This window comes from Rattus norvegicus, chromosome 11 (assembly GCF_021556685.1).
Source record: "Rattus norvegicus strain SHRSP/BbbUtx chromosome 11, alternate assembly SHRSP_T2T, whole genome shotgun sequence".
NCBI lineage: Eukaryota > Metazoa > Chordata > Mammalia > Rodentia > Muridae > Rattus > Rattus norvegicus.
In genome coordinates, this window is record NC_141544.1 from 78,562,448 (window position 1) to 78,585,274 (window position 22,827).

A 22,827-nucleotide genomic window follows, 5' to 3' on the forward strand; every position below is an offset into this window, starting at 1 on the left:
TTCTTTTTCATTGTTTAAGATCAGGCCTCACTACACAGCTCTGGCTAGTCTAAAACTCACTATATAGAGTAGGTAGCCTCAAAGTCTGCCTGTGCCTCCCAAGTGTAGGAAACCTGGCTGTCGGAGTCTGCCTTGGTAAGACAGCTCTTCTGAGCTGGGGACAAAACTGGGGACTCCCTTTCCCAGCAGGGCTTCCCTTCCCTGACCTTGTCTAAAAGCCCAAATTCTACACCGTCTACCTGAGGGAGGTTGAGCAGTCCTTGGTAGATCTACAAGTTCAACTTCCTCTTTTTCAGATGAGAACTCAGCCAGCCACCTGCGGTTTCTGGAATGCCTCTCCATGCAAAGAAGGCATTCATAGAACTTTAAACTCCAGCCAGTGATTTTCATTTCCATAAAAAAAAAAAATCCTTTCCCAGGCTCCAAAGTCTATATATGTCCCTGGCTCACTCTGAATAACCTGTATGCTTACAGGTCCACCCCAAATAAAGGTATGTATGTACACAAGCCAAGATTGCCTGAGAGAACTGTTTCACTGAAGATGGGCAGAGGTCTTTGCCTGAAAGGGCTATAACACTAAGACCATCAGAGTGCCCCGGCCCCTCCCACACACACCCATTCCCAGCTGGACCGAAATCCTGCAGAACCCCACCCATTGCAGACTAATTCATCCAGCCCAGAGTGCGTAGTCTGAATACCCTGAGAGGGACGAAGCAGAGAACACAAAACCACAGCTGGCCCCCAAAATACATACCACCGCTGATGCTTATTGTGGGGTACAGCCAGCTGACATAAACAACAGGAATTTTTTTAAAAAGTAGGCCTGGGGTTGGGGATTTAGCTCAGTGGTAGAGCGTTTGCCTAGCAAGCACAAGGCCCTGGGTTCGGTCCCCAGCTCCGAAAAAAAAAAAAAAAAAAAAGAAAAAGAAAAAGAAAAAGAAAAAAAGTAGGCCTATTGCTGATGCCAAGAAGTGCTTCTTGCTGACAGGAGTCTGATATAGCTGTCTCCTGAAAGGCTCTGCCAGAGAATGACCAATACAGATGGGGGTGCTCGCAGCCAACCATCGGACTGAGCACAGGGAGCCCAATGGAGGAGTTAGGGGAAGAACTGAATGAGTTGAAGGGGTTTGCAACCCCATAAGAACAACAATACCAACCAACCAAAAACTCCCAGGGACTGAATCACCATCCAAAGAGTACACATGGAGGGAGCCACGGCTCCAGCTGCATAAATAGCAGAGGACGGCCTTGTTGGGCACCAAGGCACTTGGTCCTGTGGAAGCTTGGTGCCCCAGTATGGGGTAATGCTAGGGTGGTGAGTCGGCAGTGGGTAAGTGGGTGGGAGAGCACCCTCATAGAAGCAGTGGGAGGGGGGATGGGACAGGGGGTTTGCGGAGGGGAAACCAAAAAGGTGATAACATTCAAAATGTACATAATTAAAATAACCAATAAAAAAAAGGAAAAAAGAGTAGGCCACATGCCAAGCTAATTTTCCATCAACTTTTCAATATTACATTGAATTGCTATATAAACAGGAAGAACCTTGGAAAGATGAAGCATAGAGAATGATTTGAGATCCAATCTAGGATTACAGAAGTCTCTAAGAGAGGACAAGACATAGGTTTAAAAAAAAAAAAAAAAAAGATATACAAGTCAAAAAAGAGCCCCATGCAGGAGGACTGCCATTAGTTTTAGGTTAGCCTGGACTACAGAGTTTCAGTCTAGCCTGGGCTATACATTGAGACCTCATCTCCAAAACAAACAAACAAAATAGCCAAATGGATGGCATATACCTTTAATCCCAACACTCATGAAGCACAGACAGGTCAGTCTCTGTGAGTTCAAGGCTAGCTTAGTCTACATAGTGAGTTCCAGATAGCCAGGACTATGTAGAGAGAGACGCCATCGAGAAGCCAAACCTACTCCATCTTGGGACCAGTCTCCCTCTTAAAAGAAAACAAAAAAGGAAAAAAGGCCAGAGAACTTGACCTACAGATGAACTCAAGCTTCCCCCAAGTACCAGGAAGGACCCCATGGCTTGTCCTTGGCCAGGGTTATTCCCTGACTACTTCCTAGCAACAGGTAATCAAAGATTAGTCTGCTTATTTCAGATGTACTTTCAGACTGTTTGTGATCGCGTGCGGTCTTGCTTCAGAGCACCCACCTGTCGGCTTATAGTCCTCCTACTAGACACTTGCCAGCCTGGACACTCCTCCCTCACCCCCTCACTTGCTCCAATTTTCCTATAAAAACGTCCTGCTGAGGCTTCGGGGCTGCTCTGCCTTCCCTTCCTATCCTGCTTGTAATAAAGAGACTCCAATGCTAAAATGAGAGGTGGCTCCTTGGTGGTCTTTTGGGGTTCATGAATGCTTCCTGGCATAACAATATATATTATATATGGAGAGGGGGGCGGACATGTTGGGATTAAGCATTTCTCTACATCTGTGAGGACTCCCTCTATTCACTAATTTTCATGTTTTATGGGAGTTGGAAGAAAGTGTTGTGGCTTTGAATCCAACCTCTGCTGGACTTTTAATCTGTGAAAGAAATATGGAGAAGGTGAATCCCCTGCCTCACTACAGAAGGCCAGAGTAGGTCACTGTATATTATAGAGCAAACTGTACAGACTGAAGGGTTCTGGGTTTCAGTGCCCACGTGCAGTGTGCTCTGCGTTTCAAATCAAACGTATGAGAACTTGGGGAAACCGTACTTGCTCAGCCTTTCAGCCAGTCATAGGCATGTTTCAAAAAAGGAAACCCGTCTGTGGTGGTTTGAACATGTTTGGCCCAGGGAGTAACACAATGAGGAGGTGTGCCTTGTTGGGGGAAGTGGGTCACTATGGGGATGGGAAATGAGCTCCTCCTCTTAGTTGCCTGCAAGACACTCTTCTGTCTGCCTTTGGAACAAAATATAGAACTTTCCACTCCTTCAGCCCCACATCTGCCTGGGAGCTCCTACGCTCTCGCCTTGATGATAATGGACTGAAGCTCTGAACCTCCAAGCCAGCCCCAATTAAATGCTGTCCTTTATAAGAGTTGGCATTATAAGAGTTGTCTCTTCACAGCAATGGAGACCCTAACTAAGACCATCTAACAACATTTGATAAACATAACCAAGCAATGGAAACTTACCGAAATGCTTAGATCACGTAAGTATACCAACAGGGTTAATTCGACCTTACCTGGTCCTTGCTGATACTGTAATGCCATGACACGTGGAACACGTACTGACAGGACAATTTAAATCCTTTTGTGACCTGTACCACTTGATAATCTGAGGACAGTTTAATCTTGTCAAGTTCCATTTCCATTTCAAACCCTGCTCTTTTAAGAATCGATTGTGCCACTTGTCCCGATTTAAAATCCTGCAGGTGTCCAGAATTAACAATTACATCTGTCTGGAAAGGGAAGAAAACACAGGATTAATTGTTAACTCCCTCCTCCTAACATAACTAGTTTGTACATCCCTCAAAGTTTAGAGAAATACTTTTTGAATATTCCAAATCCAAAACTTGTTTTTGAAATGGAGACATTATTTCTGAAAGAATTCATGAGGCTGCTTGCTCCATTTTGAAATTATGTACTTAGATAAATGATATTGTCATTACTCTTGTCTTCTGTTGAATTATACTTAATATATTTCAAGCTTTGGATCATCCCTTCTCATTTCTTTTTTTTTTTTTTTTTTTAAGATTTATTTATTTTATGTATATGAGTACACTGTCACTGTCTTCAGACACACCAGAAGAGGGCATCAGATCCCATTACAGATGGTTGTGAGTCACCACGTGGTTGCTGGGAATTGAACTCAGGACCTCTGGAAGAGCAGACAGTGCTCTTACCGCTGAGCCAACTCTCCAGCCCATTTCTTTTGTTTTAAAGACTATATTTTCAGGCCAGAGAGTTGGTTCCATAGTTAAGGGCACTTGTTGCTCTTGCAGAAGACCTGGGTTCACTTCCCAGAACCTACACGGAAGCTCAGAACCATCAGTAGCTTCTACTTCCAGGGGATCTGAAGCCCTCTGCCAACTCTGCAGTCACCAGGCATGACTTTGGTGCCAAACACACATGCAGACGAGACACTCATACCCATAAACTTCTAAAATAAATTTAAAAGAAGATTTTATTTTCAATACGCATGTATGTCTCTGTGCGGGTTTGTACACAAAAGTGTAGTGCCTGAGGGTATCAGATTCCCTGAAGCTGGAGTTAAAAAGAGTTGGGAGCTGCCCAATTGGCGGGGTGGAGACAGAATTCTTAAAGTTATTTACACGCAAAAGTCTTTTCTCAAGAACAGTCACACTCTTAACAGCTGAGCCCTCTCTCTGGAGCCTCTTTTGTTGGTTGGTTCTTTCCTTTGTTTTGTTTTGGGGACAAAGTCTCACCACGTAACCGTAACCGTAACCATGGCTGGTCTGGAACTCACTATGTAAACCCCGCAGGCCTCAAGTTGACAGAGACCCATCCTTCTCCATTTCCTCGGTACTGGATTCAAACTCATGCACCACCACAACGTGTTTGTTTTGATATCGAGACGGTGTCTCCTGTAGCCTGAGTGACCTCAGACGTCCCAAATAGCTGAAGATGACCTTAAATTCCTACTGCTCTTGCTTCTACCTGCCCTGTGTTGGGATTGCAGGTTTATGGGTTCTGAGGACTAAATCCAAGGCTTCAGGCTGCTAGGCAAGTACTAGAGAGGCACTGAACCCCCAGATTAACCTAGAGCCATACCCATGTCTTCAGAGCTAAAATTACCAGCATACATAGCCTACCCATCCAGCTTTTATGTTGTGTCCCCAGTGCTAAGGACAGAACCCAGGGCCTTGCACATGTTAAGCAAACATTCTACCACTGAGCCAAACCCCTAGCCCATGGTTATTTTCAAGACACATCCCTACAAGTTTCATTTTCTGCCTTATCTCCTATCACCTCCTACTGTTTCCCTGTAGGTTGTTTGGTAGCAAAGAATAAAGTATCTTAGAAACTTTCTACCATCTCCTGTTTTCTTTTCTTTTTTTTTTTTTTTCTTGGAGCTGGGGACCGAACCCAGGGCCTTGCGCTTGCTAGGCAAGCGCTCTACCACTGAGTTAAATCCCCAACCCCCCATCTCCTGTTTTAATGTTCTCATGCACACAGTTAAAGAAGGTATAAACAAGGACAAAAGGACTTTAGTGAAATGGGCTTTCTTTCTTTATGGGTCACCAGATACACTTATCCAACTATTCTACAGGTAACCATTTAACCAGTTCATCTTCAGCAGCCATTCTCAACCTGTGGGTCATGACCCCTTCCGAGGTGTGGAACGACCCTTTCACAGGGGTCGCTTAAGATCCTCTGAAAGCAGATGTTTACATTATGATTCACAACAGTAACAAAATTACAGTTATGAAGTAGCAAGAAAAATATACACCTATCAACACACACATATAAGATACACATACACACTCACACACACACACACATACACAAGCGCACATGCATACACACACTAAATTCATTCATTCATTCATTCATTCATTCATTCATTCATTCATGCATGTGCTCAGCTGGGGCAATCCCAGCTTGGAGGCAGAGGCAGCTAGATCTCTGTGAGTTTAAGACCAGCCTGATCTACATACCAAATTCCAGAACAGCCAAAGCTCTGTAGAGACTTTTGCCTCAAAAAAGTAAAAATAAGAATCTAGTGTTTGAGGCTGAGGCAGGAGGATGACATGGTAGAAAACAAAGCCTGTTTCAAAAACAACAAAGACATCAGAGCCAGCTTCAGTTCTTTGGGATCCAAGAGTATTCCAATTGCTTCTGGTTCCTGAGACTCAGAGCCTAATCATTACAATTCCCATATTACCACGTGCCACACACTACTGTGACCACCTCTCGGACGCTTAAGTGTTGTTGTTGTGTGTTTTAAAGGAAGGGCTGAAGACTGAAGGAAAGAAAGCCATTAAGTTAGGAATAATGAAGCTGGTCTCTAATCCAGATGACCTAGCCCTTGACTGACAATCTAACCACCCAACGATGCAGCTTACAGTCTTCTACTTTAAACAACTTAGTAATTAACCATTAGTTCCAGGACTCCCCTGTGTCAGTGCCAGGGAATAAAAACAAAAACTTACTGTTTGCAGCTCAATGCAGCCTTGGACAATCTGAAGAGTCAGGCCCTGGCCAATGTGAAGAGTTACGTTGGAAGAAGGGTTAGTTTCTAGGCTCTCCCAGGAGCTCGGCTCCTTCCCGAGGATGTTTTCTGAGGAGGATTTAAAGGACTCAACAGTGGGGCCCTCATTGCTCACCAGATGAATCTCTCGCAAATTACTGACTGTTTGCTTGTCTTGGAAATAAAGACAGATAGTTTCTACAATTACGTGTGTACACAAATGCAGAGGGAACTGGAAAATTCCAGAGCTCAGGGCTGGAATTGCTACTGTCTTAATGCATGTATTCCATTTGGTGACATAGTCTAGAATGTTGGTAATGGCGAGTGACAGTAATCCAATAGCTGTCTGGCTGTCCATAACGGTCCACCGAGGTCCAACTGCATGGATAATCAAATAGCAAGGAAGCTTCCCCGCTTTGGTGACAGCAAATCCACCGACTGGAATTTTACCATGGGTGGCAATCCATTTTTTGCTCTCTTCTTGGATTTCAGAGCCACCAATTTTCACCAAGCTTCCAGCCAGGCCACCTCCATGCAAAAGGTCTTCATTGGCTGCGTTCACCACAGCATCAACAACATGTCTGGTGAGGTCATCCTTCCAGACAGATAGCTCTATCCCAGGGGTCAGCATCCTTCTGAAGACCTTCTGAGCAGGAGAGCTGCTTCCTGCTGGAGTTGGATATCTCAGGGTACAGATACATCCAAACTTTTTCTGGAGGACTTCATACAACTGACTCTCATTGCTTTTCAAAATTTCGAAGATGTTGTGTTTAATGGGAATTTGCCATCTATGGTAGTGTTCAAGAGAATCGTCGGCTGGAGAAGGAGAAAAGACAAAACAAGAAATGAACACTGGTTCCTGTGAAAAGGACGTTGTTCCTTTCCAGACTGCATTTCTTACTTGGAAAGAGAGATGAACTTCCACTCCCTCCCTTACTGACACTGCTTCTCCCCGCTACATGCAATCAGGTCAAAGATATCTAAGGGTCTTTGAGGCAAAATCATTGGAAAAGGGCTCTGCCTTGTGTGGGACATTTAGTTAGCAGTCCCTAAAATAAGAAAGCAAGAATGTCTTGAATGTTTGTAAAACACACACACGCACACACACACACACACACATTAAAATGACTTAATTGTGAGTTCGGAATAAAAGGAATCTGTAGTCATAACTTCGTTGCTTTTCTTAGTGTCTTAGTTTAAGTTTGCTTAGAAGCAACTCTTGAGAAAAGACTTTTGAGTGTAAATATTTTAAGGGTTGATTCTAGAAAACACCAGGGGTTGAAGTTAAGGAGAGAAAGTAAGAAACTAAGACAAGAAAACACAAACAAGCAAAGATCCTATGTGTACTGGTTAGCAAATGAAGATCATTGCTACTAGAGGGCAGAGCAGATCGTATAACTAACTCAGAGTCAGAGCCCTAGAATAGCTGTTACAAGAGCTGAGATACGTATCCAGCTTCTATGGGTCATTAGTCAAAGCTGTTTCTTATTGAGAGGAGATGGGCAACACAGAACCAGCCAGGGGGTAGAAGACCGGCATCCTCTCTGGCTGGTGGCACTTACTCTGGTCCTCACAGTCGAAATCAACACAGAGTTACAGCCCAGTAGCTAAAAGAATTATTATGCTATGCACACCCTTCCTTAACCCCAGCACTAGGGAAGCAGAGGCAGGCAGATCTCTGTGAATTCAAGGTCAGTTTGGTCTACAGAGCCAGTTCCAGAACAGTCAGAAGAACTACATGGTGAGATCCTGTCTTTAAAAAAAAAAAATCACGGGGTTGGGGATTTAGCTCAGTGGTAGAGCGCTTGCCTAGGAAGCGCAAGGCCCTGGGTTTGGTCCCCAGCTCCAAAAAAAAAAAAAAAAAAAAAAAAAAAAAAAAAAATCACTTACTGCATTTTTAAGGATACAAGATGTCTTGTTCACATCCTTCTTAATTTGTTTATACATGGAAAATCTAGTTAGCTCACAGTCTCTATAGCTATTTGGTACTAAAGTTCACCTCAGCAGAAGTCATGGTTCTCAGGACGACCCCATCCAAGGCTGAGCAATGCCACTTATGGCCTATATGGGGCACCTGTAACACACATCTCAGACTTCCAGAGGCTTCAATCCCGGGGCAGGGGAAGTTGATGATGGTGATAATACAAGGTCCCGCCGTGTAGTCCTTGAATTAGAATCTTCCCCTAAACTTTGGGACTACCACCATACCCACCCAGCATAGATTTTCATACAGTCTGATAGAGTTCTCTTTTTCTTTCATATAAACTTGTTCCACCTCAAAATCCAATTTCTGGATAACCCAACCTGCAGTGTGACAATATCTTTGCCTGCAAATCCCTCTTACTGGGTAGTGGTGGTGGCACACACCTTTAATCCCAGCTCTCAGGAGGCTGAGGCAGGGGAATCTCTTCAGTTCCAGGCCAGACTGGTCTACAGAGTGAGTTCCACAGCAGCCAGGGCTACACAGAGAAACTCTCTGTCAAAGGAAGGAAGGAAGGAAGGAAGGAAGGAAGGAAGGAAGGAAGGAAGGAAGGAAAAGAAAATCCTTTGGAAACTGAACTTTTGCCAGACCTTGCAACCAGGTTAATAACATACTTAGATACTCAATCTGTTTCCTGTGTGTGTGTGTGTGTGTGTGTGTGTGGTGTGTGGTCTGTCTGTCTGTGTGTGTCTGCCTGTCTGTCTCTCTGTGTGTGTGTGTGTGTCTGTGTATGTGTGTCGGTGTGTGTATGTGTCTCTGTGTGTGTGTGTGTGTGTGTGTGTGTGTGCGCGCGCGCGTGTGTGGTGTGGTGTGTGGTGTGTCTGTCTCTGTCTGTCTGTCTGTCTGTCTGTCTGTCTGTCTGTGTGTGTCTGTTATGTGTGTATGTGTATGTGTGCCCGTGTGTGTGTATGTGTCTCTGTGTGTGAGCCTTTTAACCTCTCATTTAAGAAAGCAATGTAACCAACCTTATATGCTTTGCAGTCAGCTTTTAAAACATAAACTAAATGCATGGCTTTGTGTATGTGAGTACACTGTAGCTGTCTTCAGACACACCAGGAGAGGGCATCGGATCCCGTTACAGATGGTTTTGAGCCACCATGTGGTTGCTGGGAATGAACTCAGGGCCTCTGGAACCTCTAAGTCATTTCTCCAGTCCCCAAATGCATAGCTTTAGTCTTAATCTAAAATTGTTCCATGTCCCTAACCCAGAACAATGTGTGTGCCTGTGCGTGTTTTGGTAATCATTTGCTGAAGGCAGCCAACAGGTTGAAAGAAACCTTAAACAAAATCAATAACAAATAAAATAAATTACAAAAAAAGATAAATACAAAACAAAACAACGATAACAAAATAAAAAACAGAATAACAATAAGTGTGAGAAGCAACATGTGGATATATACTGAGAACATCTGTTTGTGGGTCACCTGGGGTCAGTAAAGTAACTTCTTCCCTTCTAAAACTCCTAAAAAACAAGAATTCTGAATTCCTTTACCGTACTGTCTTTTTCTGTGCTGTTAAATAAACCGTTGTTTATTTATAAATGCTGTTAGGGACAGACAACAAGGACAGACAGACATCAGATATACGCAACAGACAGATTACAGACAACAAAGTACAGACAAATGGAGAACATTTCAAAGAATAAAGAGGAAGCTGAACTGTGACTGAAGTTAGTCCCTGTTTCTAATCTGAGCCGCCAAAAAAAGACTTCTGGTGACCTCTCTTACCCAAAAGAAGCCACGACAAAGCAATTGGTCTCAATTGGCCTGAGCACTGATGGCACACATCAAATGGGCCACCCCTAGGAACTAGGCAGGTTGACTCTCTCAGCTCTTGGTCAGTCTTTCTGCCCATTTTGGCTGCCATAAGTGTCATAAGTGTGTCACAGGGCTGGAGGGCTGATGTGCACCTTTAATCTCAGTGCTCAGTGCTCAGGGCAAAAGCAGGCAGATCTGAGTTCCAGATCCTCAAAGCGAGACCAATCTCAAACAGATAGAGAACAGAGTCTCTGCCCACAAGGGAAAGGATAGTGGGGGACCTGAGAGAACACGTCTTCAGCTGCCACAGTGCCTCTGAAGCAGTTCCCCTTCCGAAGCCATGTGCCCGCGTCTCCATAGTGTTTGCAGTCACACACCTGAGCCCCTGAAGGGGAGACAGTCTCCTTCTGAGTGCTTTCTTCTGTACTGAGGAAAGAGCTCAGCAAAGGCTTTCTTAAGTAAGAGAGAGAGTGAGGCGATCATACCTGGTCTTTCGGTGGGAGCTGCTGCTCCTGTACCCTGTGAAGAAATGAAACGGCTGCTTTAAGAGCAGAGATGACCAATCGCACACGCACCACCCCCTCGGCAAGCAGGAATACCATGGGTTTTCAGGTTTAGAGTTTGGGGAAGGAAATTTTTTGGTTGGTTGTTTAGATTCATTATTCAGTTTGTTGATTTTTGTCGTGCTTTTTTCATCATTTGTTTTTTTTTTCCCCCTTTGGTTTTTCAAGACAGGAGTCCCTGTGTAGCCCTGTCTGTATCCTCTGTAGACCAGGCTGGCCTCAAACTCAGCAATCTGCCTGCCTTTGCCTCCTGAGTGCTAGGATTAAAGGCATGCACCACCACTGCCAGGCTTGCCCTGTTGTTTTTTAATGTGAGTACCTAAAACACTGAAGACACTAAAAGCTGCATCAAGTACTAAACGTATCTATGCCTCTTAAAGAGTTCAATGCGGGGTTGGGGATTTAGCTCAGTGGTAGAGCGCTTGCCTAGCAAACACAATGCCCTGGGTTTGGTCCCCAGCGCCGACAAAAAGAAAAAAGAAAAAAAAGAGAAAAAAAGAGTTCAGTGCACTTTCTGTTTGTCTGTTTCACACTGTAGGCCAAGCTGGCCTTGAACTCACTATAGAGCCCAGGCTGGCCTTGAACTCACTATAGAGCCCAGGCTGGCCGGGAACTCCCAGCAGTCCTCTTACCTGAGTCTCCCTAGTGCTGAGGTTATGTCTACCGCAATGCTCAGCTGATGTACTTCTAAGTCGGAATAAGAGAAAAGGCTGGAGGCAAACATCTGAAAAGGCTCAAAGGACTCAACCATAATGAGCCAAAGCTCTCAGCTGGGCTCCAAAGTCTTGTGGGAATTCTCTGGCCAGAATAGAAAGCATGAAGACCCGAGCCTGTCCAGATGCGTCTCCCCAGATCAGTAAGGACCCACTTCCAGTTGCTTATCTCATGACAAACAGAAAGTAGGTGTTTTCAGATCGACTCCAGGAGGCCTTTCTCCATGCCCACTTTCATTCCTTGATCTCTCCTGACCCCGCCGAGAGACAACTACTGAAAGAGTTAACAAAAACAAAACAAACAAAAAAAAAAAAAAAAAAAACCACACCGTATAGAAGGTGGTATGAGACTGGGTCTCCTGTAGCTCAGGCTAGCCTCAAACGTGCTACAAACTACCAAGCCCAATTTACGTATTACTGGAAATTGAAGCCAGGGTTATATACATGGTAGATAAGCCCTTTATCATCTGTTCACATTCCTAGTCCTGGAGATAACATTAAAAAAAAAAAAAAAAGCCAACCATCACTGCGTTCATTCTGCTAATAATGTTAGTATATTATTTATTAATTTCTTATGTTTTGAATTTTGAGGCAGGGTTTTACTCCGTAGCTCAGGCTACCCTGGAACCTGTTGGGATTTTTCTGCCTCGACTTCCTGAGTACTGGATGCTCCCATACTCACCTATATTAGCACACTCGTTCGTGATTCTCCGTTTCTCACACAGGACAAGAAAAAAACTTTTAAAATTTTAATTTTATACATATGGGTGTTCCGCCTGCATGTATGTTTGTGTATCACATGGTTGCTGTGGAGACCAAAAGAGGGCGCTGGGTCTTGACTGGGAATTGAACCTGGGTTCTCTGGAAGAGCAGCTAATACTCTTAACCACTAAGTCATCTCTCCAGCCCCAGGAGACAACTTAAAAAAACAAAACAAAACATTATATGTCTGTATGAGTGTGTGAGCTGTGTATACTGAAGAAATAAAGTTTCATAGTTTCATAGATATGAGAAACAAAGTTGTAAAAACAAGGTTTTGAGAAATACATCTGAGGGTTGGGGATTTAGCTCAGTGGTAAAGCGCTTGCCTAGCAAGCGCAAGGTCCTGGGTTCGGTCCCCAGCTCCGGAAATAAAAAAAAAAAAAAAAAGAAAAAGAGAAATACATCTGGTGGTCAGGATGTCCAGTGATATGAAATAAGTTTTGGTGATCAAGATTCTGACTAAGCTAATTAAGACAAAACAATAACAACTGTTCTTGGAAAGACCCCCCCCACCACCACCCTGTGGTAAATTCCGAGAACAACCGCAAGATGTCATCCTGACCCTGCCCGACTACCCAGTTCACCCCTCCTCTAAGAGACTTGCCAACTTAGCCGTTTCCCAGTGATTCACCAAGGCCAGGTGTAGGGTTGGATGAGGAAAGTGACCAACTGAGCCAAGAACAGCCCCTTGAGCAGGCCAGCCAATACCTGACCAGATCCTTTGTCCTGTGAACCACCAATGAGAATGGGCCAGCTAACCCTGTTGCTGAAGTCTGCCCTCTGCAACAAATAAAAGTTGTGTGCTTTTTGGGTTCGGGTTTGCCTCTCCCTGCGTGGATAAACAGCCCCACGTACGTGGATTAAAAACCTTACATCCTCATGCTATTGCAGTGGTCACTTTGTCAATCTGAGTTCTGTGGATGGCGCTCCTGAGGTAAGGCCACTTCGGGGTCTTACAACATAAACCACATGCATGTAAGAGTCAACCAAGACTAGAAAAAGGAAATCAGAGTCCCTAGAACTGAGGTTACAGCAAGATCGTAAGCCACCGTGTGAGTGCTAGGAACCAAACTGTCCTCTACAAGGGCAGTGTAAGGTTATATGAGGCTGCTAGGTGTAACCCAAGGCCCCAGCTTTCTTACTGCGGTGGGGAGAGCTCTTCGTGTAACGATTGGACTTTTCATGATGAAAGGTATTTATATTTCTGGCTTACCGTGTAATAGGCCATTCTTCACGTCCCACGCGGGTCTCCGGATGTTTATACTCGTTTGTGTTTCCAAGTGTACTCTGTAATCCAGGAGATGGTGCCCTGAGTCCGGGAACGGATAAAAAGAATACAGTAAGCACTGACCAAAGCTGAGGCAATTTGGGTTTTGGTGACTGTTTTTGAGATAAGGTCTTATCACGTTACTCTTGCCTGGTCTGGAACACGCTATGCAGATGAAGCCTCCTGAGTACTGGTATTAAAGGCTTGTGCCACCAATGGCTAAAGCTGAGGGGATCTTCTAAATATACACCATAGGAGGCTGACGCTTTTTTTTTTTTTTTTTTTTTTTTTGGAGCTGGATGGCTCAGTGGTTAAGAATACTGTCTGCTCTTCCAGGGGTCCTGAGTTCAATTCCCAACAACCACATAGTGGCTTACAACCATCTGTAATGGGATCCGATGCCCTCTTCCGGTGTGTCTGGAGACAGCTACAGTGTACTTATATTATATATAATAAATAAATTTTAAAAAAGAATTTAAAAAAAAAAGAAAAAGAAAAGAGAAGGAAAAGTAAACCATAGGAGACCCGAAAGAAACTTCTGCTCTTTAGTAGTTCTTCATGCCAACAGGGAGGATGACCACGTCATTTTGGCATTGATACTGTTTACCTTCTGGTAATGGTGGTTGAAGTCAGAGGGGGAAACCTGTAGGGGCTGGAACAGGAAACGCTTTGTGGAAGTGAGGTCTTGATGGTGTTGGTAGACTTAGGAAATGATAGGAAAGTGCTGAGACCAGGAAAAACGTCGAAAGAGCGGCCTTCTCAACAGTGGTGCTCCCCACAGCGTCTCGGAAGACAGAAGAAACTGCTTGAACCTGCACGGGGTGCGTTCCCCTGAATCTGTTAGAAACAGCTCTGACCTAAGGGTGTCTGGATGAAAACCTGAAGCTCTGGGAAATTTTACTTTTTCATGATTTTAGCCTAGTAAGCTAATACAACTAAAGATTATGAACTGTTAGACTCACGACTAAAACTTACAATATCGTTATCTAAAACCGTTGCTATCACTGAGTCTCTGGGCTGATCTATAATGTCTTTGCAATAGAAAAAACTGGGTATAGCATCAGAGTCCAGTTAGCCATGCGCATTGAGGAGTAACTCGAATACCGAAACCGCCCGATCGGGATCCGCTGAGCCTCCAGAGGGCAGTGTTGCTTTCATAGAAGAAAGACCTCTAAGGTTCCTTGGAGGCTGCTCATGGGAGTCTGCTCTGGGGTGCACTTGTCTGTTTTGAGGAGAGCAGACAAAACTCAAAACTTCCGTTTTCCTGGTCCTTTTATATAGGCTGCTACCAGGAGGTGTGACCCAGGTTTAGGGTCGGTCTTCCGGTCTCAAATGACCCAATCAAGAAAATTGCCCCCAAGCACTATGCAGCTAGCTAGGGTTTTAGATGATTCTAGACGCAGTCAGAAGGACAACCAAGATTCCTCTTCCTCTCCCTGGCCCTGGAACTGAACCCTCTGGACTTCAGCTCTACCAGCCAAGGAAGGATACTTTCCTCCCCTCCCCCACCCCACCTTAAGATTCCGCTTGAAACCAGCGCTTTGACTTTTGCTTGGTTCACAGGTACTTATTGCTTCTGTGCTGAGTGCCTCTTTACCTCACTCTCTAGGAAGCAAGTAGACCTGTGCTATTCGCTGACTTAAGGCCCCAGAGCAGAAAATCCCTAAGGTGCCCATCTAAAGGGGAAAGAACTGGTGATAGGTCACCAAGCAGGTAAACTCCCTCCACTTGAAATCAGAATCGCATCTCAGTAAATACCAGTTCTAATACTCATATAACAAAATCATATAACAAAAGCACAAACAAGTGAAACTCTTTACCCTCTACTCCGCTCCACCCTTGGGAAGCCTGAGGCTGAGAACCCGGTTCCCGCCACTCTTCCGTTCCTTCAAGAAAAGAAGGCGACCTGCCACCACGGGGCCTCTAAGCGCCCACCGCCAAGTATGCGAACTACTCACCGGGTGATGGCCCTGGCCGACTGCAGAGCAAGAGAGGCGGCGGCTCTGCGGGGAACAGGGAGGGACCTCCCGGGAAACGAAACTGAAACTTTGCCTCTCGGGTCTCTGGGGCAGGACGCGCCTTCTCTCTGTCCTGGTTGTGCAGCACCCCTGAGCCCCAAGCGAGCCAGACGCAGCCAGCCATGGCCTCCAGTCCGGACCCGCCGTCCCCACTACTCGTAAGGCTGCCGGAGTCCATCCCCCGAGCGCACATGAAGCTGGAGATATATTTCCAGAGCCGGGCCTCCGGAGGCGGGGAGTGCTCTGTTCATCCCGTGGGGCCCGGCGCCCCGGACACCTTCGAGGTGAAGTTCCTTGAAAAAGCAGGTGAGCCGGGGCAGGGGAAATAAGGCTCGGGTGCAAAGGTGGATCCAACAGGTTTCCAAACCGACCCCTGCATGCTTCCGAGGAGAGTGTGGCTCTCTCTGCCTGTGGGAGAGTGCGGTCCACAGACTCCTCCATCGCTCAGTGGCAGATAGAGCCTCAGATGAGTCCACCCGCAGACGGTTGACTCCATCGGAGAATTTCCCAGCAGACCCAGTTAAGAAAAGAAACAAAGTGTGGGGGTTGGGACTGAGAAGGAAACCCAGAAGCTTGTGCGCACTAGGCAAGTGCTCCACCACGGGTCTGGACTCCAAGCCACTTTCCTGTTGTAAATAATGATCTCATCGATGTGTTTTTTAAGGATTACAAAAGTAACATACGACCACTTTAAAAAGGAAAGGCAAATGAAAACTTAATTGAAGATTGTTTGGTTTTGGTTGGTTTTAGAGACAGGGTTTCTCCCTGTATCCCTGGCTGTCCAAGAACTCGCTCTGTAGGCTGAACACAGAGATCCTCCTGCCTCTGCTGGGATTAAAGGCATGCGGTGCCCCACTAATGTCCCCAATGAAAGCATTTTCATGCATTCTTTTTCTGAGTCAGCTAATGCATATACGTTCTAGACTTTTGGATTCTTGGGTTTTTTTGGGGGGGTCCCCACTTAACTATGCAATAACTATTATTCAACGTCATTGAAATAAGAGACTCAAAACTATTACAAAACATAGGTTTTCCCCCCCACCCCCACCCTTTGAGACAGGATCCTGCCGTGTACCACGGATTGGCTTTGAATTCATGATCTCCCCCCCACACACACACACACACCGCTACCTCTACCATTTAAGTGCTAGGACTGTGGGTGTGTACCAGCATGCCCAGACTAGAAACGTGGTTTCTAATAACCAAGTTATATAATATGGTAAAACTTAAGCTCCCTACTTTGAAGTTCTGAATAGCTTCTCCCATCAACAGCCTGCTGTTCCAGAATATGCCAGAAATAACTGTTCACGTCCTCTGTGTGCATCTGACAAGGGGCCTACAACAGATACTGCAAAGGTCCAACTTGGTAAACCAATGTGTTTATTGGGGTTACTCACAGGAATATGGGAAATGACTCAAAGACAACTCTATCACCAAAGCTGACCTAGCATGGGGGGCAGCTCAGGAAGCTGGGAACCTGGAGCTCACTGTAGAGCCTGCAAGCAGGCTCCTGAGCATATCCCTTCCAGATGCCTCAGCTGGTGTAAACCTCCTCCAGGGAGCTTAGTGTCCACCTTCTGCAGGTAGCTTCTCTAGTGTCAAAGTTTTCTTCTCAGCTTGGCTTGTCCGAGAGTCTCCTATGCAGATCTTCATCGAAGCTCTGTTCTTGGAGTCTCAGGAGGACTCTTCCCAACAGTCTTTATTGCTTACTCTGTCAGGGAGGGGCCTATTCAATTTCGGGGATTTCCTAAAGCTATTTTGAGTTGTTTGCCTTCTTGCTTAAGGAACTTCTCTGCAGGGTAGAATGTTTCAATCTTGGGGAAATTTACGCAACAGTTCCACACTCTAGGGTTCACCCGTAGTGTTTAGCTTGCGTGAAGGATTAAAAATTCATCTAGAAATTCTTAAAAGTCTCTGTGGGCAGTGGTGGCACATGCCTTTAATTACAGCACTCTGGAGGCAGAGGCAGGCAGATCTCTGTGAGTTCAAGGCCAGCCTGATCTACACCGGGAGTTTCAGGGCAGCCAGGACTACCTGGTGTCTCAAAAACAAACAAACAAACACAAAAGCATAGGGGAGAGTATGCGTAGCTTATGTGAAAGCCCTAAGCTTGTTAGGGATATCTCTGAAGGTGGTGTCCTCGGACATTTCTGGAATCAACCTAGAGGGACCCTGAGGGTCATTTCTGTAAATCCTCTCTCATTGCTGTGTGAATGTATGTGTTTAATGTCTCCCCTCAAGATAAGGAGAATGTGTTGAAAAGGGGAAAACACAAGCTGTTGGTTGATGACAAATCTGTGCCTATTGTCCTGGAAACTATTAAAAAGCCAGAAGAGGACCTGAGACCCAGACCTCCATCACTGACACAGCCAGCTGAGACACCAAGCTCCCGACCTCCGTCCTTGACAGAGTCCCTGGATGAAGCACTGGGTGATAAGATACCCAGTGATGGGCCCGTTTTTAACTCTGTTGACTCAGTTGTCCAAAAGGTGAGTGCTGACAGAGGAGCTGGGCTGCTCTGGGGTCTGCTTCCCCTCGGGGTATTCAGGCAGTGTTGTGCACAGGTAAGAATGAAGCTTAGTTGGAACAGGTAGATTATCAGGATCTCAGTCAGCCTGAGTTAGGGAGAAACAGCCTTCTCTGGACATGGGTTTCAGTGAGACATCCTTCTTGTTACACTGGAGAAGGGTGAACAAGGCTATATAAACCTGAGAAAGTAGGTAGGAGTTTGGGGGGGGTGAGTGTCTTCTTTTTATTTTATTTATTTGCTTATTTTTGTTTTTGTTTATGTTTTTTTTTTCAAGACAAGGTTTCTGTATATAGTCCTGGCTGTCCTGGTCACTCTGTAGACCAGCGTGGCCTCAAACTCAGAGATTACCTGCCTCTGCCTCCTGAGTGCTGAGATTAAAGGCCTATGCTACCACTTCTTGGCTGCTTTGGGGTTTTCTTAAAGTAAGAGGGTAAGAAAAGGTAAGGTGAGATGAGAAAGGGCGAGACTCCTTCTGGGATTTAGAGCTACTTTAGGAGCTCAAAGCTTACAAACTCCTTCTTGACGACCACAGCATCGTCAAGGAAAGCAGAGTTCTCTTTTCTCCACCCTTGATCCCCCGGGTCAAGCAGATTGTGGCAGCCTTAGACCCAGATCTCTTGGCCACTGAGTATTAGAAAATGTTCATGCCCAGGCTTCCTCGCAAACCTTGCATGAGCCTCCGCAATGAGGTCTGGCCTTGTCTTTCTTTGTTTCATTCACGTTTAGACAACCTTCCCAAGTGAATGTAATGTGCAAAGGAGGCCGGTAAGCCTGGGTTGTAGCAGACTGTTCCTCTCAGGGGACTTAGGAAGTCAGTCACCACTAAGAAAAAAGTATAGTTTCTGGGTGTCTTTCTGAAGAGGGCTGGACGTCTGAGACATCTTATTTGTACCTGTTCCTTTTAAACCTTCAGGTCTTTCTCGCTGTGACCGCTGAGCTGAACTGTGAACTGCTCTCCAAAGAGCAGAGAGCACAGATTACTGCTGTCTGCCCTCATATCAAAAGCATGGAGGGCAGTGACGGAATTAAGAAGGTGTGTGGCAACTTCAAAGATATTGAAAAGATACATCACTTCCTGAGTTCGCAGCTTTTGGAAAGTGAGCCGACACGAAAGTACGTCCCACAGAAATACACACCTTCCGATGTGGAGAGGGAGCCCCCCAGTCAGAGAAGTTTTGAAGTTTCTGTGCTTTTCCTTGAATATTTCAAACATATTTATCCGGGTAGAATAGAATCCATAGAGAAAAAATTTGGTGTAAACATCAAAATCCAAGATAGTTCTCCGTATATGGTCTCTATAGGCTTCACCTCCAGACAATCAGGCAACTTAGAAGAAGCTTGTCAGTCTTTTGTCAGAGACTTTCAGAAATGCACGCAGTCTCTGAAGCAAGATTGTATCTCTTTAGAGGACCAACAGAGAGCAAAGAAGGTCAGGCAGGAGCTGAGTCGCTGCTTCCCAAAGCTCTTGATAAAGGAACAGGGAAGGATGCTAACTCTCCTGGGCTCTGCTGCTGACATTGCAGCTGCCGCAGAAAAAGTCTCCCAAACTCTTGTCCCAGCACCTGTGAAAATAGTAGCCACACCTGTGAAAATAGCCACACCTGTGAAAATAGCCACGTCTGGGTACATGACAAGGATCGAGGTCGATTCGACCCGCTTTAAGCTTCTAGAACCTGAGCTGCTCCAGGAAATCGCAGAGATCGAGCAGAAGTTTAACACTTGTGGCAAAGTCCAGGAAAAAGGCCAGAAAACCTGCATTCTCTTTGTCCCCAAGGATAAAGAGTTAGACCTGTCTGTGCAATCTTACACAAGTTTTACTGAGGCCTTCCAGCATGCCACGTGCCAGTTGAGGACAGAAGTTCTGTCGCTGAAACAGCTGGGCAAGGAGAAAGCTCAATTGCACAAGACCAAGTTTGCTGACGACTTTAAAATAAAACACCCAAACGTGCACTTCGTGATATCTCAAGAGTCAGTGACCTTGACTGGTTTGCCCAATCACCTTGGGCAGGCAATGCAGTATGTTGCCAAAAGGATAGGAATGCCCACGTTGTTGTCGTCTGGAGAGAAATTGGCTATGGATCATGAAACGCCCATGGAGGTCCACAGGAATGACTCAGATGTGGCGTTACTTTCTTTCGGAAGCTCTGCTAGCAGCCCTACGGCCTCGAAGGGGAACAAGGACGAGGACAACTGCGTCATCTGCATGGACACCATCAGGAACAAGCAGGTGCTCCCTAAGTGCAAGCATGAATTCTGCTCCTCTTGTATCAGCAAAGCCATGTCATTCAAGCCTGTCTGTCCTGTGTGTCTGACTCCCTACGGTGTCCAGAAAGGGAACCAGCCAGAGGGAACCATGGCTCACACCATTCAAAAAGACTCACTTCCGGGTTATGAAGGCTGCGGGACTATTGTGATTCAGTACAGTTTTGGAGATGGCATACAAACAGTAAGTGCACCCGAGGAATGTGGGTTTCGTTTCTCTTCCCCAGGACCTTGGGCTTCCTAGGCAAGTGCTCTACCACTGAGCCAAATCCCCAACCCCTGGAATGTGGGTTTCTTTTCACTGTGCTAGCATTGCCAAAGTCCAAGGGGTCATCCTGTAGCCTCTTAGATAGTGATTTTCCCAGGAAATCAATCATTCTGTAATTCCGGGTAGGGTCATAACAGATGGAGGCAGAGATCATGTTGCCTGCTTATATTAGATGCTTTTTTAAATTACTTTGACAGTATACTGAACTTAGGGCTTTGGGCATGCCAAGCAATCACTCTACGAGCCTTTCATATCTTTTTTTGGGGGGTGGGGGAGGGGGAGTTGAGACAGGGTTTCTCTGCCTTGTCTGTCCCGGAACTCAGTTTGTAAAGCAGGCTGGCTTGGAACTCACAGAGATCCACCCGCCTCTGCCTCCTGAGTGCTGGAATTAAAGGTGTGCACCAGCACCGCCTGGCCTCATGTCTTTTTATTAAAGGTAGAAATCATATGTGAGGATGGAAGGAGTCAGGCAGGCAATGTTCTAATTTCTATTTTGAAGAGGAGAACTATGAATTATTCAGAATATAAGTAAAATGTCAATATTTTTCTGGCTTTCAATAGGCTTCATGAACGTACCTTTACTGCAATTCAGAGGCGCGCGTGTGTGTGTGTGTGTGTGTGTGTGTGTGTGTGTATGTGTGTGTGTAAACATTTACTTTTCTTCATACAGAAGGAGCACCCAAACCCAGGAAAAGCTTACTCTGGAACTTGTCGAGTTGCATATTTGCCTGATAATGCGGAGGGGAGAAAGGTTTTGCATCTGCTCCGAAAAGCCTTTGATCAGAAGCTGATTTTCACAGTAGGAGAATCTCGGGTATTAGGAATCTCGAATGTCATTACATGGAATGATATTCATCACAAAACAGCCAAGTTTGGAGGACCATCAAAGTAAGAGTCTTTTAGAATGTCATGGCTGCTGGGTGAAGTACAAGGTTGTTGTCCAATGCTGCAGTTCGAGGCTGTGAGTCTAAAAAGACTTTCTAGGAGTAGGCGTTAGTTAGGGTCACTGTTACTATGGTAACCCAAAAGCGACCTCAGGAAGAACGTGTTTATTTGCCTTGCATATTCTGAGTCACAGTCCACTGAAGGAAGACAAGGCAAGAGCTCAAAGTAAGCAGGAACCTAAGGGCAGGAACTGATGGAGAGGCCATGGAGGAGTGTTGTTTATGGCTGCTCAACATGCTTTCGTGCGACATTCAGGATCACCAGCCCAGGGGTGGTACCACTGACATTGGGCCGGGCCCTTCCGACATCAATCTCTAATTAAGAAAATGCCTTACAGGGCTGGAGAGATGGCTCAGAGGTTAAGAGCACTGACTGCTCTTCCAGAGGTCCTGAGTTCAAATCCCAGCAACCACATGGTGGCTCACAACCATCTGTAATGGGATCTGATGCCACCTTCTGGTGTGTCTGAAGAGCCCATAAGCATTGATTACTACCGCCTGGGTAGAGTATGACAATTACGACATTAGAATAAGTTAAGGATTTAAGCCATCTGGCTGGAAAACAGATGCTGCTCTGCCGGCCAGGCACTGGAGTGACTAGAACTCAGAATACTAGATCCTCAGATTCAAATAGTACATACAGATTTTGTGGTCGTTTTGAGGCAGGGTCTCACTATGTGGCTCACATAGCTCTGACTGCTGGGGCCACCAAGGGCTGAGCACCCATGCTACCGTACCCAGCTATTGTACAAGTTGTTAAGAATGATGGGGGGGTGTTGGGGAGGGAGAGCATCCTTATAGAAGAAGGGGAGGGGTATGAGATAGGGGGCTTATGTCCGGGAAACCGGGAAAGGGAATAACATTTGAAATGTAAATTTAAAAAAAAATCCAATTTAAAAAAAATTATTTGGGAGGAAGCTAAAGGGTTTCTTTTTTTCCTTCCTACAGTTTCGGCTACCCTGATCCTGATTACCTGAAACGTGTCAAGGAGGAGCTGAAATCAAAAGGGATCGAGTAAGGAAACTGCAGGGAAGATGTCTATCCACTCTCTAAAGAAGTGTGTTTAGGAGGCTGTATTAGTACAACCAAAATCTTTTTCTAGAAAAACTTAATAACATTTCTCATGTGGCGTAGTCTGCTTGCCAGTCATTTCCAGAGCGTCACTCTCTCGTGGAACGCAAACTCTAAAGGGCACAGGCTGGGGAAATGGCTCTGCCTACCAAGTGTGAAGAAATGAGCTCGGATCTGCATCCTCCATGGAAAAGCCTGGTGTGATGGTGTGCACTTGTAATCTTAGCACTGTGGAGGCAGGAGGATTCCTGGAGCTTACTGGCCAACTGGTCTAGTCAAAACCATGAGCTCCAGGCTCACAGAGAGACCTTGTCTCAAGAAATAAGGTAGATCGGAGCATGGCAGTGCATGCCTTTAATGCCAAAACTTGGAAGGCAGATACAGGCAATCTCCGTGAGTCCAGACCCAGCCTTCTCTACAGAGCCCAAGTCCCAGGACAGCCAGCTATACCTAGTGAGATCCTGTCTCAAAACAAATATTAGGTGGACAGAATTAAAGATATCTGACAACCTCCTCTGTCCTGCGTACGCATCTCCCCCTC

At 45.6% G+C, this 22,827-nt stretch overlaps 2 protein-coding genes across 18 annotated transcripts in view; one reads left to right on the forward strand and one right to left on the reverse strand.

Moving 5' to 3' along the window:
• Parp9 (poly (ADP-ribose) polymerase family, member 9) overlaps nt 1–15,394 on the reverse strand; it is a 33,862-nt gene extending 18,468 nt beyond the window's left edge. The window contains exons 1-6 of one of the 16 annotated variants that reach the window (XM_087576207.1): nt 15,152–15,394; nt 14,298–14,415; nt 13,140–13,235; nt 10,266–10,407; nt 6,113–6,966; nt 3,182–3,397 (exon numbers count right to left, since the gene is read on the reverse strand). In XM_087576207.1, coding sequence (XP_087432333.1) covers nt 3,182–3,397; nt 6,113–6,966; nt 10,266–10,407; nt 13,140–13,154 — 1,227 coding nt within the window. In that variant the 5' untranslated portion in view covers nt 13,155–13,235; nt 14,298–14,415; nt 15,152–15,394. 16 annotated transcript variants of the gene reach the window in all.
• Nucleotides 15,220–22,827, forward strand: part of Dtx3l (deltex E3 ubiquitin ligase 3L) — a 9,492-nt gene continuing 1,884 nt past the window's right edge. The window contains 5 exon segments of one of the 2 annotated variants that reach the window (NM_001109053.2): nt 15,220–15,517; nt 17,453–17,700; nt 18,655–20,187; nt 20,942–21,159; nt 22,164–22,827. The exon segment at nt 22,164–22,827 is cut by the window's right edge and continues 1,884 nt beyond it. In NM_001109053.2, coding sequence (NP_001102523.2) covers nt 15,334–15,517; nt 17,453–17,700; nt 18,655–20,187; nt 20,942–21,159; nt 22,164–22,233 — 2,253 coding nt within the window. In that variant the 5' untranslated portion in view covers nt 15,220–15,333 and the 3' untranslated portion in view covers nt 22,234–22,827. 2 annotated transcript variants of the gene reach the window in all.